This window comes from Parasteatoda tepidariorum, chromosome 6, assembly GCF_043381705.1.
Source record: "Parasteatoda tepidariorum isolate YZ-2023 chromosome 6, CAS_Ptep_4.0, whole genome shotgun sequence".
NCBI lineage: Eukaryota > Metazoa > Arthropoda > Arachnida > Araneae > Theridiidae > Parasteatoda > Parasteatoda tepidariorum.
In genome coordinates, this window is record NC_092209.1 from 752,860 (window position 1) to 770,945 (window position 18,086).

The 18,086-nt window shown below is 29.7% G+C and overlaps 1 protein-coding gene across 9 annotated transcripts in view; it reads right to left on the reverse strand.

The window, feature by feature from the left end:
• The window catches only part of LOC107437029 (PAN2-PAN3 deadenylation complex catalytic subunit PAN2), a 106,065-nt gene that overhangs the window by 50,137 nt on the left and 37,842 nt on the right, over positions 1-18,086 (reverse strand). For all 9 annotated transcript variants that reach the window (XR_011636882.1, XM_043042777.2, XM_043042772.2 and 6 more), the window contains 6 exons: positions 9,882-9,958; positions 8,298-8,422; positions 6,938-7,089; positions 5,508-5,665; positions 3,370-3,498; positions 2,127-2,276 (listed from right to left, as the gene is read on the reverse strand). Coding sequence is in view for 8 of the 9 variants with exons in the window: in XM_043042777.2 (XP_042898711.1) it covers positions 2,127-2,276; positions 3,370-3,498; positions 5,508-5,665; positions 6,938-7,089; positions 8,298-8,422; positions 9,882-9,958 (791 nt within the window). In the remaining variant the exon portion in view is untranslated. The remainder of the gene's footprint in view (positions 1-2,126; positions 2,277-3,369; positions 3,499-5,507; positions 5,666-6,937; positions 7,090-8,297; positions 8,423-9,881; positions 9,959-18,086) is intronic.

The following is an 18,086-nucleotide window of genomic DNA, read 5'->3' on the forward strand; positions in this document are numbered from 1 at the left end:
ATGTTTATATATTTTGATCAAAAAATTTATGATTATCTACTGAGTGCAAGTACACACTCCTCATAAAATACTTAAAAAAAAGAAGATATGTCTATAAAGCTGTCATTGAAATGATGGGCTGAGAAGCAATTTGCGGGAGTATTTGCTTTTCTTTCACACTTAGTGTAATGAAGAATACGTAAATAATGTAGTTTGCTAAATCGAATTCATATCAAATGTAGTTAATTCATTGGTATGTACAATGGGAGAAAAAAAGTATGTTGTCAACCTATCTCATTTTTTTTACAATTAAATAAAATAACAAATTAAATGTCTGAGTTTGCTAAAATTTGAAATGGACTATGAAATAAAATTTTAAATGGTATGTATCATTCAATGAAAATTTTTGATAAGAGCTATCAAGGAAATTTTAATATCATATGAAATATTTTTAATAAAATATGAAACTCATTTCATAAACGTTTTCTCCTTTCACCTAACAAGTTTAATTTTTTTTAAAAAAAAACATGGATATCTAGGAATAAACAGAATTTTTGCAGAAGATTTAACTGAACATTGCACAAAATAAAGTTAACATTCAAATCTGAGCATAAAAAGTATATTGAAATTAATTTAGTATACTTATTAAACACATAATCATTGTGACTCTTCAGTTAAGAACAAATAATAAAATATTAAAATTTAAAAAAAAAAATTCTTTGAATGATTTAATTACTAAGAAACATGAATTGATTTTAAGGCCTCTCAGCTTATGCTATTCTGAAAATAAAAATAACTATTTCATTATTATTAATCTTATATATTTAACTAAATGAAGAATAAAAAAAAGAAAAGCCCAATGCAATACTTTTGAACATTTCTGAAGGAATGAAATTTTTAAGAGTTTCCCAAAATTTAAAAAACTAAATTAATCCACTTCATATTTTAGGATGCTCATTTCGATATTGTACGTTTTTAGCATTTTAATATGGTTTAAATTTATACTTCGATAAAAAAAATCTCAATCTTAATTAATTAGTTGAGTTTACACAATATAAAGATTTTTAAAAAATGTTAAGAGAAATAGTAAAAAATAACAAAGAAGTCAATGCAAAAATGTATTTTTAGAAAATTGAGTAAATTTATTAAGATTATGTCCATAATTCATCATTTCATTTTAATGTTTGTAGTATCAGGAGTATTATATTCAAAGTAAATCATGATAAAAAATACTGTTGAACAAGTATTGAGTAAAAGTATTGTTGAACAAACAAAAAAGTGATGTTAAACAAGTATTTTAATGCTTTTAGTAGCATTTACTACATTTAATCAGGCAAAAAAAAGTTACTAAAAGACAAATTTAATGCCAATTTTTTTTCTCTGCTATGTACAGCGGCTCTTATAGATTTGGAGAAAAGAAACAAACTATTAGAAAGGCTATAACAAATAAAGTCATTCATAAATTTTTATCTCCTTCTGTTCTTTTGTTATCTGAAAACCTTGCTTAGTGCACTATTTAGAAACTTTTATTTTAAAAATAAAGATTTTTTTCTTTATCAGACAAGGGGTAAAATTTGAACTAATTTATTAAGTGTTAACTTTGTGGTGAAAGGAAATGCTAGAGGTATCAATATTTCAAATTATATAAAGTTCTACCTGTGTATAATAATACTAAATACTGTTAGAATGAATATTTTGATAGTACTAAAATAATAGTTTTAACAAGCAAGTGCATAAAATAAAAAAAAAACACAGCTGGAAAATTATTTTTGAAATTAGGAATGCTATTGAGCATAGTTTAATTTAAATCACCAGGATACAAAAACTTTGCCTGTTTTTCCTAAAAATTAAAAGAATATTTTTCTAACTTAAAAATTAATGCCATACCAATATTAATGTTATGGACATCAGTATTCATAGAAAAAAAAATCTCTTGTTCATTTATTTTTTTTAAAAAAGGGACTGAAAATTTGAGTGAATGAGAAAATAAGAAGACTTATAAAATCAAAATGATTTTCCAGTTCTTGTAATTTTAACAGTGATATAAAATAACAGATATTTCAGTTCATTTACGAAATGAGCAATGCTCATTAAAATAATGATTTCCATAGAGATCGATATTTTACAGTAAGGAAATTATGATTAACCGTGTGAAGTTGTTGCAACATGAAGCGTGTCCAGCTCTGAACGAGCGTCTGTAGGTTTCCTCTCTTCTTACTCTCGTTGAGATCATTCACAATCAATCCGTGGGCAGACGCCTCGGGAATAGTGCGAAAAGCTCTCAAGAAATTGGCAGCCTGAAATGATTGAGAATGGAATCTTACTTAAATGTTGTCTACAACATTTAAGAAGATGCTATACTGTGAGAGAAACCTTTATTGTAAAATTCTCTTTCCCTTATATAAGCAATTTAAAATTTTAAGTGCAGAGAAAAGTGAGTTCAGGTAAATGTTTTCAAAACCTGAGTACCTATGGTTGTTAAACTAAATTGTTTCAAAGGCTGAAAAAATGTTTTCAAAACATCAAAATTCAAAAAAAAAGAAAAAAAATAGAGAGAGGATTTTACAGTGGTGAAGTAATCCTGCTATAACTTATTTGTCCCTTGATACTTTGAAAACATTTTTTTCAGCATTTTAATCTCCATGGTTTACTCAAAGTTTACCTAAGTTCACTTTTCTCTAAATTTTGTAATACTAATGGGTGAGAAAAAGAACTTATTGTGAAAAGTTTCTCCCCCGATAAAGCATCCTCTTAAGTGACACAGTTCATTTTGCAAAGATGCTAGCAGCGAAATAACTTGAGCCTTCTTTAGACCAATATTCATTAATCTAGACTTAATAAGGGTAAAAAAAAGACAACATTTTTTTTTGATATTAGCTCTATATAGAAAGTTATTCTGTTATTCAGCCATATCAGCCCTATTTAGTATTGTCCTTTTTACCAGATATTCAACAGACACTTTTCAACCAAATATCGGCTCTATATAGAATTGTCATTGCCCAATATTAAAAGCTATTTTAGAACCAATACTAAAAAATCTAGACATCTCAATATAGGACCATCGGTGCATAATCTTATAGGACCTATATTGAGCCAAGGTAAAATTGCTGCTAGGGGAAATTTAAACAATAATAATCTATTAGTGGGTTAATGTTTGTAAATTTTTTTGTGAAATAATTTTTACGGTTTTTGTTGCAGTTCAGTGACAAAAATTACAAGAATCATCTAAAGCTAAAGAAAGTCACATCTAAATGGTTTATTAGTCTCGAAATTCAATATTTTTGTTTTGAAGAAACAATACAAAATAAAAAAGTAGATATAATTTGCTGCACTAATGTTTTAGTTTCTTATTCAAATTAAGTTTGTTTATCAGAGTGTAAGAGTATGTACCTGGCAGGGAAGACCCTGTGCAGTGTCCAGCATGTGGAAGAGAAATCCTAGTTCACAGGCGAGGCAGAACTCCCTCTGACAAAGATGGTTGAGAAGTGCACTCCTCAGAGGTTCTATGAAGTACAGCATCTGTTGACAACACTCTTTATTACACAAATAAGCTCACTGAATGATCAGTAACGTTTCAAGTTTGTCGTTTGGAAAAAAATCCAAAATTAGCAAATGATTCTTGATATTATTTGTAAATTTCGTAGGATGTTTATTTCACCGTCAAGAACTATTCACTTGTCGTGCACTTTTTAACATGAAGAAAAAAACAATTTTATTGCCCAGTGCAAGAGCATGTGCTACCTACTCATTTCAGTAAATTTTCTTTTCTGGAAGTGAGCTCATTGTAATTTTGGGGAGGCATAGTATCCTTAATTATTTATCATTCAAAAGACCATTTTACTTGACAGGTTTCAGTCACCATCAAATCTATTCTACTCAGTACTTTACCAGCTTATCAAATTTGAAGTTTCAGAAAAGTACTAATTAATATTAAAATTAAAGAGAAAAATTAATCTCACATTTAAAATCATTTTTGCAAAAATTGCAGCATTTTGAAAAATGCGTGAATTTTGGAAAAAACAGTAATAATTCGCTAAAAACACTATGGATATTCCCGCCGTGACAAACTTGCAACTATAATTATAGTTACTGTTAGATATAAGAACACTTTTGTCAAAACATTACATTTTTAATACTATTATAAAATCAAAAGACTGTAGTCAGTGTAACTAGCACGAATAAAGAAGTACTGAAAATGTGAGAAATAACTATTGCTTGATAAATTTTCTTTATATTGCAAAACATTATCATCTTCAATATCATAATATCTCTTTGTTATAAAATATTTTTCATACAAACTTCAAACCATTTTTTTTTAAATACCACTTAGAAAAGAAATTTTTATTTTAATATAACTGGATAATCTTAAGCTAAGAAGGTTTAGGGAAGAAAATTAAAATTTTAACTTATTCAACAAATTGTTTAAATCTTTTTTTTCTTCTTCCCTTTGCAAGTTAAATTGTTTGCTTACATGAAATATTTCATGTTAATGTGGCTTTGCCTACATTTGGACAATTTAAACATACCCTTAAACTTTAACTTAAAGAACAAGAAAGATATGTCTAAAATCAGAACATTCTATTGCTCTTTATTGTTGGAATCAAAATCATAGGTTTCACTTCTGCTCACCACTGCTCTTCATCTTCTGAATTTGACTTTTTGGGAGTCATTCCATATTTTGAAACATTCTAGTAAATTAGTTATTGATCTTTCTAGTATCCCGTGGCTCCGCAATATTTGGAAGTCTATTTTAATTTAATCTGTTGCACCCTGGGATTCCTGCCAAATCTCCTGCTTATTTCCCTTTTTATTTTCTTGTTCAAGCTTGTTAATCTGTCACTATTGATTAAACTACTTGGCATGTGTTTGCCTAATTATTATTTGGTGTTTAGACAGTAAGAATGGTTCTGTTGCTGTTTCTAATGCCACTTGTCAATACCAGCAAGTCTGCTTGGTGAAACCAATCGAATTTAAGGCAGAGAGTAGGTTTCTTGTACTTTAATGGTGCGATCTATAGACGAGAATATGATTTTAGCCACTCACACGTCACAGCCCGTTTATAGGGTAGACATATTCATTCGCAAATTGTAATTGTGACCTGAACCATAGAATGATCCATCTCCAATTCAGTACCCCTAGAGGTATGATTTGTTATAGGGACATTTAAAACTTTGTGACCTGACAGATTTAATATGCATCAGTCACCATCTACTACACGGGGAGTCTTCGGCCAGCAGGTATCGAACTCACAACCTCTCAGGCATCGGCCCAAAGTCCTACCCTTACTTTCATTTGTACTTATTCACATTGTTTTTTGCTTTAATTTAGACACTTATTAACTGGCATATTTAAGGTTACCCTTCAAACCATAAAGATTGCATCTTAGTACATAAAAATATATTGAAAACTTTTAACGGGTAAATTTTTTATTTAGTGCATTGCACAAGTAAGATTTTGTCCACAAATCAAATCACAATTAATCTGTCAAATAATCAAGAAATACATTATTCAGTGAAAAATGAATTTACCTGTATCATGTTATTGCAGTAAGAATTGGGCAGATTAGCTTCCAATCCACAAAAGCTAGTGCGATTAAATCGGTTGAAATCAATTTCATCCAGACCCATCTTAGAGTACTTAATTTCTTGTTTCAAATATCTGTATGGTACAAGCTCAGGACCATCATCTGAAAACAAAGGAAAAACATTACTCACATTAAAAATAAATAAATTAGAAGTTTAGTAGCAATAATATCACTTCCATTAATTGGTAAAAAGTGGAAATAAAAAGCAGTTTCAAAATTTTAAAACATTTAACTGTCTTTGTAGAAAAAAATAGGTGAAATGTATGATAAGATCAGCTAAAAAGATTATTAGAGACCAACCACAGCCCTATAAAAGATTTTTTATTTTAATAATTTATACTTGTATACATATCTCACATAATATCATTGCATAAATTCTCACTCAAAAAATCTAAAACATTATGAGTTGCTACTTTTTTAAAGGTAAATACAAGTTACATTGATAAAATTGAAAAAGCTCAAAATTTCCAAAATAATTGCATTCTGCAATATCAATTTCTCAAAATTAATGGTTATGTTAAATAAATAAACAAAAAAGGACTTTTTTGGGTATTATTCTTGGATAACTCATTGTTAATGAAAATGAATTACTTTTCTATTTTGTTTTGTGTAAAAAATAAAAAATCTTTTTTTTTTTGCATAGTTGATGATGACTGACATAGTTGATATCATGAGCTAAATGTGTTCAACTGATCTTATTCATTTGTTGGTTGATCAATCAATAACATAAGTCATGAAATTATTAACTGTTTGTAGTAAGAAGCTTTAAGCCTGAGTTGAAGCTTGTTAAATATTATTCTTCCTGTTGCTGACTTTCAATTTAGCTGCTCTTCACAATATGTAATGATTATGTTAGGTCTATTTACTAGTCCATATGTTTTTTTAATGAACTGAGTTCAATGGAACCAAGCTTTACTAGTTTATATTGACATTTTGTGGCTATAAGACTATTTGATTATATATTAAAATTGTTTTTAATCATTGAGCTCCTAGGTTAAACAGCATTGAAATTTTGCTGTAGCATACTACTTTCCTGTTGAATAGTATGAGGTAAACTGGTTTTTTTAATGCAGGAAAGATGCCAACTTTAAGTGTTAAGAAAATAAGGGACTAATGCTCAGAGAATTAAATAAAAGAGGAAATATTTTGCAGTGCCTTTTTATATTTCAGAACAATGATTAAAACTATTAAAAATTAAAAGATACTGAACTCAGAGAGGAAACAAATGTAGATGTCCTCAGAATTCTCCTCACAAACATTTGTAATGAAGACTTTCCAACATCAAACAAAAAATTAAATGATGAGCACCACAGAATAACAGGAAAGTTGTATCCTTTAAACAAATAAGTAAACAGAAAACCAAAAAGCAGAAACCTTTGTGAGCAGGTGAATCATTTGATAGCTTGTTTTGGTTCAATTGGTAAGGAACTTGATTTCGATGACGATTTCCTGGATTCGGTGCATAACCAATTGAACCAACCATTTTCATAGTATTCAAAATCATGGGATCCACTGGGGGTGTTGGCCTGGATTTAAAAATATAATTATTTATGTTATGTTCATATTAAGGAGCAACAAATGTCATTGAAAAACAAAAATTTGTTTAATTTGAAATTGAAAAGGAGGAAAAAAGCATGTAAAGTCAGGTTATGATATTAAGTAAAAAACACCTTAAGTAAAAGTAAATCAATGATGTCTGCATTACTAAATATTAGTGAGATACCATTTGAGAGCTGTAACTCAGTTAAAATGCTATAAATACACATGCATTGCACTACTCAGAAAGCAAGAAAATACAATATGTATTGAAAGTTTTTTAAAATAATAAAAAATTATACTTTTAAAATTTATAACACTATAACACACAGATTTATATAAGCATGTGTGTGTGAGATAAAATAATAATGTAAAGAAAACAAGGAAAGGGGAAAAAAATATTTTTAAGAGAAAGGGAAAATAAAAATTTAAAAAAAATCAAAATAAGAAAAAATAATAATGAAACCATATAATCTTGCCATCACTTCCTACTACCATATCCTCAAAAATAATGCTTTAGAATACTGTATTAACATAGCCAAAGTGAAAGATATCAATAGAAAATAGTGTGAAGAGCACCAAAGAAAAAAAAAGAGAGAAATCGATGCATGAATAAAAAATTTTCATAAAATCACAAAAACTCAGAACGGTTCCATTCTTCAATTCTTGTATGTTCCTATTAGTGTTTTTTTTTTGCATTACATTTTTGTGACTTTTACTCAATAAAACTTTTTTTTTTTAATTTTTTCTTCAGCTCTTCACACTATTGTTATATTTTACTTTGGATATATTAATGCAATATTAGAAAGCATTTTTTTTTTTTTTTTTTGCAATTATAATCATGTGAACTGATGACAAGATTATATCTTTTCTTTATCATTTTTTCTAATTTTGATTGTTTTATTTATTTTTTTATTTTTTACATGTTTAATGATTTTTTTCCTTGCTTTCTTTGCATTTTTATCTTATCTTGTGGTTCTACATATTTGCAGTTTCACATATCTACATATTTACTTATTGTTCAGTTAATTATAAATTTCTCTTTCCCTTCATTCGTAATTGCCTCCCTCTCTTTCTCTCTCTATAAATTGCTGCAATTTTTAATCACATCTATTTTTTTAATCAAAATCTTCAAGTCAGAAAAATTAACTTTTTTAATGAGTTGAGTATAGCATAGAAGAAAAGAGCAGTTCTTTACCTGTAGACTACTTGGGAGAACTCTGGAGGGAGATCTGAGAACATTTTTTCATCAGAATGAGGTAGAGGTACAATGGAGAGAGGAGTCACTTCATCATTGATGTCGATGGGTTGGAAGGGCTCCACCTGTACAGAAATAAAGAGTTTAGTTCTCATTGTCTTAATTTCAAAACAATGAAATTTGGCAACATCTTTTTTTAAATTAAAAAAAAACAATTAACACACATGCACGGCTACAAACAACCTAATCAGAAACATGTAGCATTGTCTAATGAAGAGTGCTCTTGTTTGATACACAATATTATTAACTAAATACCGAATTCAATACAATAGTACAGTAATTAAAATGGTTTTTGTCTCTAAAAAAAGAAATTGATTTGAAAATGACTCAATTCAAGTTAAATACCCCAAAATCTTTATTTTGATATAGAGAAAAATATAGATTTTTTAATGTCAGTTAAGAGATGGGACAGACAATTCTAAGAATAATCTTTTATCTCTCATCAATCATCAAGAGAAGAAGAATTTTAAAAAACAAGAGAAACATTTCTGAAATAATTTAATAAAAACTAATGGCAAAAGCAAATTGTGTTAATAATTTCATAAGTGATATTTTAGTTACAAAATTAGGCTTTTCTTAGACTTAGGAGTTTTGACCTTTAAAATGAGAAATTTTAAAACCTAATAATGTTTATTTAACTTTTTAGGATTTTTAATTACTCTTGAACTATTCACGCAATTTTTTTTTGCACATAATTTTAAATGTTGCTCACACAAAAGATAATCTTAAGCGCAAACTAATTTTTTATAATTATTCAAGATTATATCAATGACACAAAACTGTATGAATTGTAAAGTACACAAATTTTCAAATGACAAAATTAAAAACAGGAATGATTGAATAGTTCAGGACCAATAAAATTTCATAAAAGTTATATTTTCTCATGTGTTTTCTTGTTTGTCTTTTTAATTTAAATTCTGTCATTTAAATGTATCACTGTATGTAAGTGGTGTAATCAACATACTAAGTTCAAGTACCAAAGTTAGTGACCAAGCAATCCTGTAAACTTCTCTGAATTCTCTGTAATCTTCTTCCTAAAGTATAACAAACTGAACTGAATTTCAAGTGGATGAAATTCAAATATAACGTTGTAAAATTTTGTTCTTTCTTTCGTTTTGCACTTTGCTTTACACTTTTTTTCTTAAGTTCTACGTCTATGAATATAATCCTGGATGCTTTTAATTTAGTTGAAATGTTATTAAATTTATGTTTACATTACTCATTTATTTAAAATGAAGATAAAACAAAGAAAAATTACAGACATATGAAAAAAAAAGGGGGGGGGGAAGAAAAATAATAATAAAAAAATAAGAAACAACTTATCTTCATTTTGAACTTATTTCATGATTTCTATTTACTTGCAGCTTATGCACAATAAATGAAACTTATTGTTTTTCCTAATTTTCTTCCTATTTTTTTGTATTTATTTATTTTGCTATATATATATATATATATATATATATATAGAGAGAGAGAGAGAGAGAGAGAGAGAGAGAGATTGTTTGAAAAATAAAAAGGACATACTGTATCAGCAAATTCTGTAGGTCGGTTGAATTGATTAAATTGGACCTCACTGCTTGCACCAAATAAATGTAAATATCCTAAAAAGAGAAACAAAGAGAATTCAACATACACTTTTCTTAAATATACATGAGGGAAAAAATATGTACAACTCTTTTGAAAGAAAGCCATTTTAAAAGTCATTTTTATAAATAACATAAGGATTTCTTTTTTCATTTGCAAAACTTGACGACTCTATTCTATTGCTGCTTGCTGTTATATGAGTAGGCCTCGTCTATTAGTTCCAATGAATGTGTTCAAACACGTAACTTTAGTGGGCACACATAGAATGTTAAAGGAGTTAGTCTTACAAATATCATTCAAATACTTGCAAAGTTTATTGCAGGCTTGACTATCCATTTTGTATTAGTAAAATAAGAAGGACTGGAACATAACAATATGAACACAACGTGAAGAAGTATGACTAATAAACAAATACAGACATCGTCTGAGCAGTCACACGTAACAGCCTCGATGAAACAGGAACACAAATTGGCCCTAGTCAGCATGACAAACGGTAGGAAAAGAATTCGGTTGATATTAATGATCACATCAGACTCCATCAGCTCCAGCTAATTTAGGGGAGAATATCAAAAGGCCAGAAAATCTACATTGTTAAACTATTTTAATAAGCCATTAGCAGACAGGACTAAGGCGGAAAAACTAAGCGATGCCACCAGATAGCCAAGAGGAAGATAAGGGAGAGCTAAACACCCAGTTTATATATATATATATATATATACATATATATATATCTAAATGCATACACATACAGATACATATACATATATATATTGAATACTATTTTAAATACTTAGCTCCTAACATCNACAAAATTTAAATAACAAATTAATTAAAAGGCTTTGATTGGTAACAAATAAACTAATTGGCATGGAGAGAACTTACCCATATTGATGTTCATATTGGAAGTTGGTGAACCTCAAAATGACTCGGTTCTACTCTCTCTACTACTACTGCTACTGTTTTTGTTGTCTTTTTTTGATCTGTTATACTAAACTTTTTGCTAGATAAAACTATTGCTAAATTCTGGAAAGGTCACACAAGAGATCAAACTTGGACTATAAACTTGTGATTAACCCTTTTCGACACGTATTTCTTAACTTTAATCAAGAGTGTTTATTTGTATTTGCTTAAGTTCTATGTACTAATGGAAGTTTCCACAGTATTTTAAATCTAATCAATTATTTTGCAATTTACGATAAATCTATTTTAAATGTTTTATTGTGATTCTGAATTAAGTGACGATAAGCGTCACACAAACAAAACATCTGTTCCTAAAGCAGTTTAAAATAAAGTGAAATTGAAAAGTAAAAACATCTGCATTTCCAATGAACAAAATAAAGAAATGCAAGTTGGGAGAAACTGATCAATCAATCTTGACAGCGGTGCAAGTGCTTTACTGGTTTGCCCCACATTTGCCTCTCCTGTTTGACCATAAATTGGCCACACCCTGTTGACATTGAAACTACCAAGTGGTGTACAAAATGAATTCTATCCCTTTTGCTTTTTTTTATTTGATTTATTTATCTTTTTATTTGTTATTAACTGTTACTTTTTTTGTTAATTGTTAACTTGTTTTTTTATTTTTTATCCTTAGTTGTTTGCTTCTTTTTTGTAGTTATTCATTGTTAGTTTCTTAGCATTAATTGTTACTTTTTTGCAGTTCCTTGTTAGCTTTCCTTTTTTCTTTTTTTCTTTCAAGGTGAGCGTCTTTTGTTAAAACAAAATGTTATGTAAAGAAAAAATGAGAACAATGATCTCGCGCGGAAGAAAAAACGATTACCGTAATTTATGGAAGAAACGCCGCACCTATCGTAAACGCCGCACTTGCGATAATGAGACTGAAAAGAAAAAAATCATGGTAAACGCCGCACCCATAATAACGATTTAGCTGCAAAAGTGAATATATAACATTAATTCCTAATAAATACTACTAATGTTTTAAATTAAAATATAAGTTAAAATTTATAAATGTATAATTATAATAAAATCAAGAATGTAATCTGCTATTGTATATTTTGGACAAACTGCTCAGAACAACATGTTACAATCGGCTGTTGGCGCCATCATTAGGTAAAAAATTTAAATAACTACATTTACATTAATTTAATATAAATGATATTTTTACATTATGGTGTAGGACCCAAAATTCGGCACTCACGGGACCGACGAAATTCCGTATTTCGGAACTTGCAGAATTTCGGATATTTTCCGAAAATTCCAATATGGCGCCCGTATATTACGATAATTCAATTACGCCGTTAATTTTTAAGAAAAACCAATACATTTAGCTAAGTTTCAATTGTAGATTATGATGGGGTGAATTTAAAACTGTCCCGTCTTTAGAAATTTCATTAATTAAAATAATAAGTTTCATTAAATAAAATAATAATCTATATGATATAATCAAGAAGAAATAATCCGAAGGATAAATAATTCAAGATGAAATAATCCGAATCCTCTGAAAAAGAAATAATCGTTTCTTCTTCAGCGCGAGATCATTGTTCTCGTTTTTATTTTACATAACATTTTGTTTTAACAAAAGGTGCTCACCTCGGAAAAAAAAAGCTAACAAGGAACTACAAAAAAAGTAACAATTAATGCCAAGAAACTAACAATGAATAACTACAAAAAAGAAGCAAACAACTAATAACGATTAAAAAAAAAGAACAAGTTAACAAGTGTAACAAAAAAAAGTAACCGTTAATAAGTAATAAAAAGATAAATAAATCGAATTTAAAAAAAAGCAGCAAAAGGGATAGAATTCATTTTGTACACCAAGTGAGAAAGAAGTTTCAATGTCAAAAGGGTGTGGCTAATTTATGGTCACACAGGAGAGGGAAATGTGGGGGGACAAACCAGTAAAGCACTTACACAGCTGTCAAGATTGATTCATCAGTTTCTCCCAACTTGCATTTCTTTATTTTGTTCAATTTCACTTTATTTTAAACTGCTTTAGGAACAGATGTTTTGTTTGACACAGATAAATTATTTTTTCTCTTCATGTTTTTATTTTTAAAAGATAAAATATAGTTACTTCTTCAAGAGAAAAAAATTCCCAAAAAAAAGAAAACATGACTGATTTTTTTTCTCTTATTAATAAAAATTTATTTAAAAAAAAAAAAGAAAAAGAAAATTTTTTTTGTCAGATTAAGTGCCGAATTTCGGGTCCCATACTGTACTACATATTTACATTTTATAATTATTTTTCTTTATTTTCTTTATTTATTTTTGGGAAATGTACCTCTTTTATTTAAATAAGAAGATAACAGTTTATAAGTCGCACCCACAACAACGATGTATTGGCAAAAATTAAATATACTAAATGAATGCTTTATTACATAAATTATTACAAAAATTTAAAATTAAAATGTAAATTAAAGTATAAAATGTGTAGTCTAACAAAAGCAAGAATCTGTTATTAAACACTTTGAACAAACTGCTCAAAATAATATTATTACAATCGGAAATCGTTGGTGGTGCCATCTCTAGGTTAAGAATTATATAACTGACTTACATTGCAACATATTTGCATTTTACAACTTAAGTGAGTCGCATCCACTTTGCACGCTTTTTAAAGTGGGTCGCATCCACTTAAAATTTAGGTTCACTCAAACCCTTCAAATTCGCTGCATTCAGAATCAGAATTAAACAATTGCAGCAATTCTTCATCCAATTCAGCATCATCATTATTTTCATCTGTCGGATCACATCTTTAGCGATTCGATAGAAACACTCGGGATTATTTCCGCCTGCGAAAAACCTAACTTTATAGTGTCCGGAGAAATTGCTTTCCAAGCTTCTGAAACCCATTGAGCTACTTCTCCATATGAAGCTCTTTTCAAATTTCCGTTTTTAGTGTACGAGTGATTTTCGCCAGCCATCCATGCCTCACAAAGTTTTCTCATGTGGCTTATGAAACTTCTATTTACTGTTAAATCCAGCAGCAGGAGTATTTTTGTTAGCTCACCTGGGATAACAGCTAAAGAAGCTGAAGCTCTTTTTGTTTACTTTTTCACCGAGTCCAGCAAATGTGCCCGCATCGAATCCATCACAAGAATGCCACTTGGCTGGAAAAATGACCCTTTTCGTTTACGCCAGACTTCATTAATCCAGTCAAGCATTATTTTCTCACACATCCAGCCCTTCTCGTTGCATTTTATGACGACATCATTTGGGAAAATTTCCTTAGGCAACGTTTTCCGCTTGAAAATCATCATCAGTTTTAATTTTTCTCCATTAGCAGCACAGGCAAGCACACAAGTGAAGGAAGTTTTTTCGTGGCGAGATGTAGCAATAGAAACGGTTTTATCACCGGTTTTATTTACCGTTCGGTTGGACGGGCAATCGAACGTCAACGGAACTTCGTCCATATTGACGATTTGGCATTCTTTCATTCCTTTCTGAGCTCTTAAATCCTTCATATAATTCAAAAAGGATTCTTTTTTTTCTTTCCAGTCATCTGGAAGACTTTGGCCGATTGTTGTTTTACTTCGCATAGATAATTTCTTTCTTGTCATGAACCGATGGCACCAATTTGGATTGCCGTTAAAATTGGAAATTCTCATGTTTGCAGATATCTTTTTGGCTTGTAGACGAATTTTAATGGTTGATACAGGGAGTCCTTTCTTGCGCTGTTCAAAAATCCATTTTTCTAAAACATCTTCTAGCTCAGGCCAACGCACAGTTCCACTTCTTCTTGCCCTTTTCATTTTTGGCATGCTTTCTAGACTTTCTTTTTCCGACCGCCATCGGCGAATGCATCTCTCATCTACTTCAAATTCTCGCGCTGCTGCACGATTTCCTATACTTTCCGCTCGTTCAATAACTTGCAGTTTGAAAGCAGCTGTACTCATATGTCTTTTAGGAGGCATATTGTAAAATGAAAAAATGTTAGCAAATACTAAAAAGAAAACTTTCCGCAATTTAATTTCTCATTATTATGCAAAGCACGTTGTAACAAAGTGAGAAAAAATGGGAAAGAGCTATCAACCACACTTTCTTTAAGGGGTGGTGGGTTAGCAATAGTAGCGTCATCTTTTGCCATAATTCGCAACTATTTTGATTAAAAATTTGATTTTCTCTTTGAAAAATGTAAAATTTATTTTTTAAATATCGTAAACACCGTAATTAAAATTTTAAAACTTTTAAACTCGTAAATGCTGCGGCGTTTCTTCCATAAATTACGGTATTTCTTTTTCGAAGGATTCAGATTATTTCATCTTGAATTATTTCTTTGGGTTATTTCCCCTTGATTGTAATATATAGATTATTATTTTTATTAATGAAATTTCTTAAGATGGGACAGTTTTAAATTCACCCCATCATAATCTACAATTGGAACTTAGCTAAATTTATGGGTTTTTCTGAAATTAACAGCATAATTGAATTATCGTAATATATGGGCGCCATATTGGAATTTCCGGAAGAGATCCGAAATTCGGCAAATTCCAAAATACGGAATTCCGTCGGTCCCGTGAGTGCCGGATTTCGGGCATATCAAATAAATTATATTTATTTGATATATTTATATTTATTCTACATTTTAATACATACTGACGATAGATTAGAAGAAACATCAGTATTTGGAGTATCGGGCAAATATATACCGGGCAATGGCACTTGACCTTAAAAAAACATCAGTGTAGGGTATACCGGGCAGTGGGACTTAACCTAAAAAAAACATCAGTGTAAGGTATACCGGGCAAATGTATACCGGGCAGTGGGACTTAACCTTAAAAAAACATCAGTGTAGGGTATACAGGGCAAATGTATACCGGGCAGGGGCACTTAACCTTAAAAAAAACATCAGTGTAGGGTATACCGGGCAAATGTATACGGGGCAGTGGCACTTAGCCTTAATAAAACATCAATGTAGGGTTAAAATATCGAATAAATGTAATTATGTCCACAAATAAATTCATATCAAATCGAATGTAATAAATATTTCGGACATTCACCAAAGCATATCTGTGATTGTCGACATACACCGGTGAGGGTCCGAATGTACAAGAATGCAATGAAATATTCGATCTTTCACCGACGTATTTGGTGTTTGTCGACATTCACCGGTGAAAGTCAACAACAACCGATTTCGGCCTTTCGCTGTGACATATATATATATATACAAGACTACTACAGTATGGGACCTCTAATTCTGCACTTAATGCGACCTTTTTCCTTTCTTTTTTAAAGCAATTTTCATTGTTACGAGAAAATAAAAATCAGTCATAATTTCTTTTTATTTGGAACTTTTTCTCTTGAAATAAGTAACTATATTTTATCTTTTAAAAAGAAAAAAAAAGCACGAAAAAAAATCTGCGTCAAACAAAGCAACTGTTCCTAAAGCAACTTAAAATAAGGTGAAACTGAAAAGTAAAAACAACTGCATTTCCAATGAACAAAATAAAAAAATGCAAGTTGAAAGAAACTGATCAATCAATCTTGACAGCTTTGCAAGTGCTTTACTGGTTTGTCCCCACATTTCCCTCTCCTGTTGACCATAACTTGGCTACACCCTATTGACATTGAAACTAACATGTGGTGTACAAAATGAATTCTATCCCTTTTGCTTTTTTTTCTTCGATTAATTTATCTTTTTACTTGTTATTAACTGTTACTTTTTTTTGTTAATTGTCAATTTGTTTTTTCTATCCTTTTTAGTTGTTTGCTTCTTTTTTGTAGTTCATCATTGTTAGTTTCGTAGCATTAATCGTTCCCTTTTTTTTTTTTTTTTTTTTGCAGTTCCTTGATAACTTTCTTTCTTTTCTGAGAAAAAAAGAAAAAATGAGAACAATGATTTCGCACGGAAGAAAAAATTATTATTTCTTTTTCGGGGGATTCAGATTATTTCATCTTGAATTATTTCTTCTTTGAATTATATCTTCTTTGAATTATTTCTTCTTTGGATTATTTCTACTTGATTATATTATATAGATTATTATTTTTATTAATGAAATTTCTTAAGATGGGACAGTTTTCAATTCACCCCATCATAATCTACAATCGGAACTTAGCTAAATTTATTGGTTCCTTTGAAATTAACAGCATAATTGAATTATCGGAATATATGGGCGCCACATTGGAATTTCCGGACGAGATTCGAAATAAGGAATTTCGTCGGTCCCGTGAGTGCCGGATTTCGGAGCCTATACTGACTATACTATCTAATTCACATAAAATTAATGCCTAATGTTTAAAAATGAACTAATGGAAAAATAAAAATATATGCTATTCAAAGAGAAAAAATATAAGCCTACAATGCGACAGCTTGTTTCCTCTGTCCTCGCGAATCACTGTGCGACTATTGATAGAGATACAAACAAAATCTCTGAAAAAGAAACTAAAACCCAAATTTTAATTAAGTCGACCGTTACCTTGGAGTTCACAGATCGATGGGACATACATCTTTTAGAAATGTAAATGTTAAAGCTTAAATGCAGTAAAATTTCAATAATTGTGCAGATTAAGCGCTGTGAAACATCCTTTTATTCTTATTTTTTCTAGCAAATGTTTGAAGATGAATTCTAAAAGTATTCACTGAAAAATTGCTTGCATCTATCGTTGAAATCAGCATGAAATTTCACCAACAAACAATAACAAATTTTAAAAAAGTGTGTCATTATTATTTGAATGTAAGGGAAGAGAAATATTTTATTCAGGATGTTTTTTGAAATGGATTATTATTGACACTCAAGAGAAATTAAGTTTTCTAAATAGTTTGCATTTAACCTTTTGATGATCCTAAACGTTGGAAATAACATCATTCCCTTCATTGCAAAACCAATTCAACAAATTTGAGAAACAACAAGAGGATAAACAAGAATGTTCTAGAAAATTTTATGTAAATTTAAAGAGATAAATATGCAATAACATACAAGTTGTCTGCACATCAAAATATATGAGTTGATTTTACTAACAAATGAGTTAGTAATGATAATAATTTTTAGAGAACATCTCATTTTACAAACTAAATTTTAATTGCACACCTCAAAGTATACATAACTACACAGTGTTCGATTTTAATGTAGAAAGACAAAGTTATTGCTGCATAAGACTACATTCTGTTCTTACTCATGCTTCAGATACTTGGACAATGACTTTCAAGGAGGAAAAATGTTTGGCTACCTATGAATGCAAGCTCCTGAA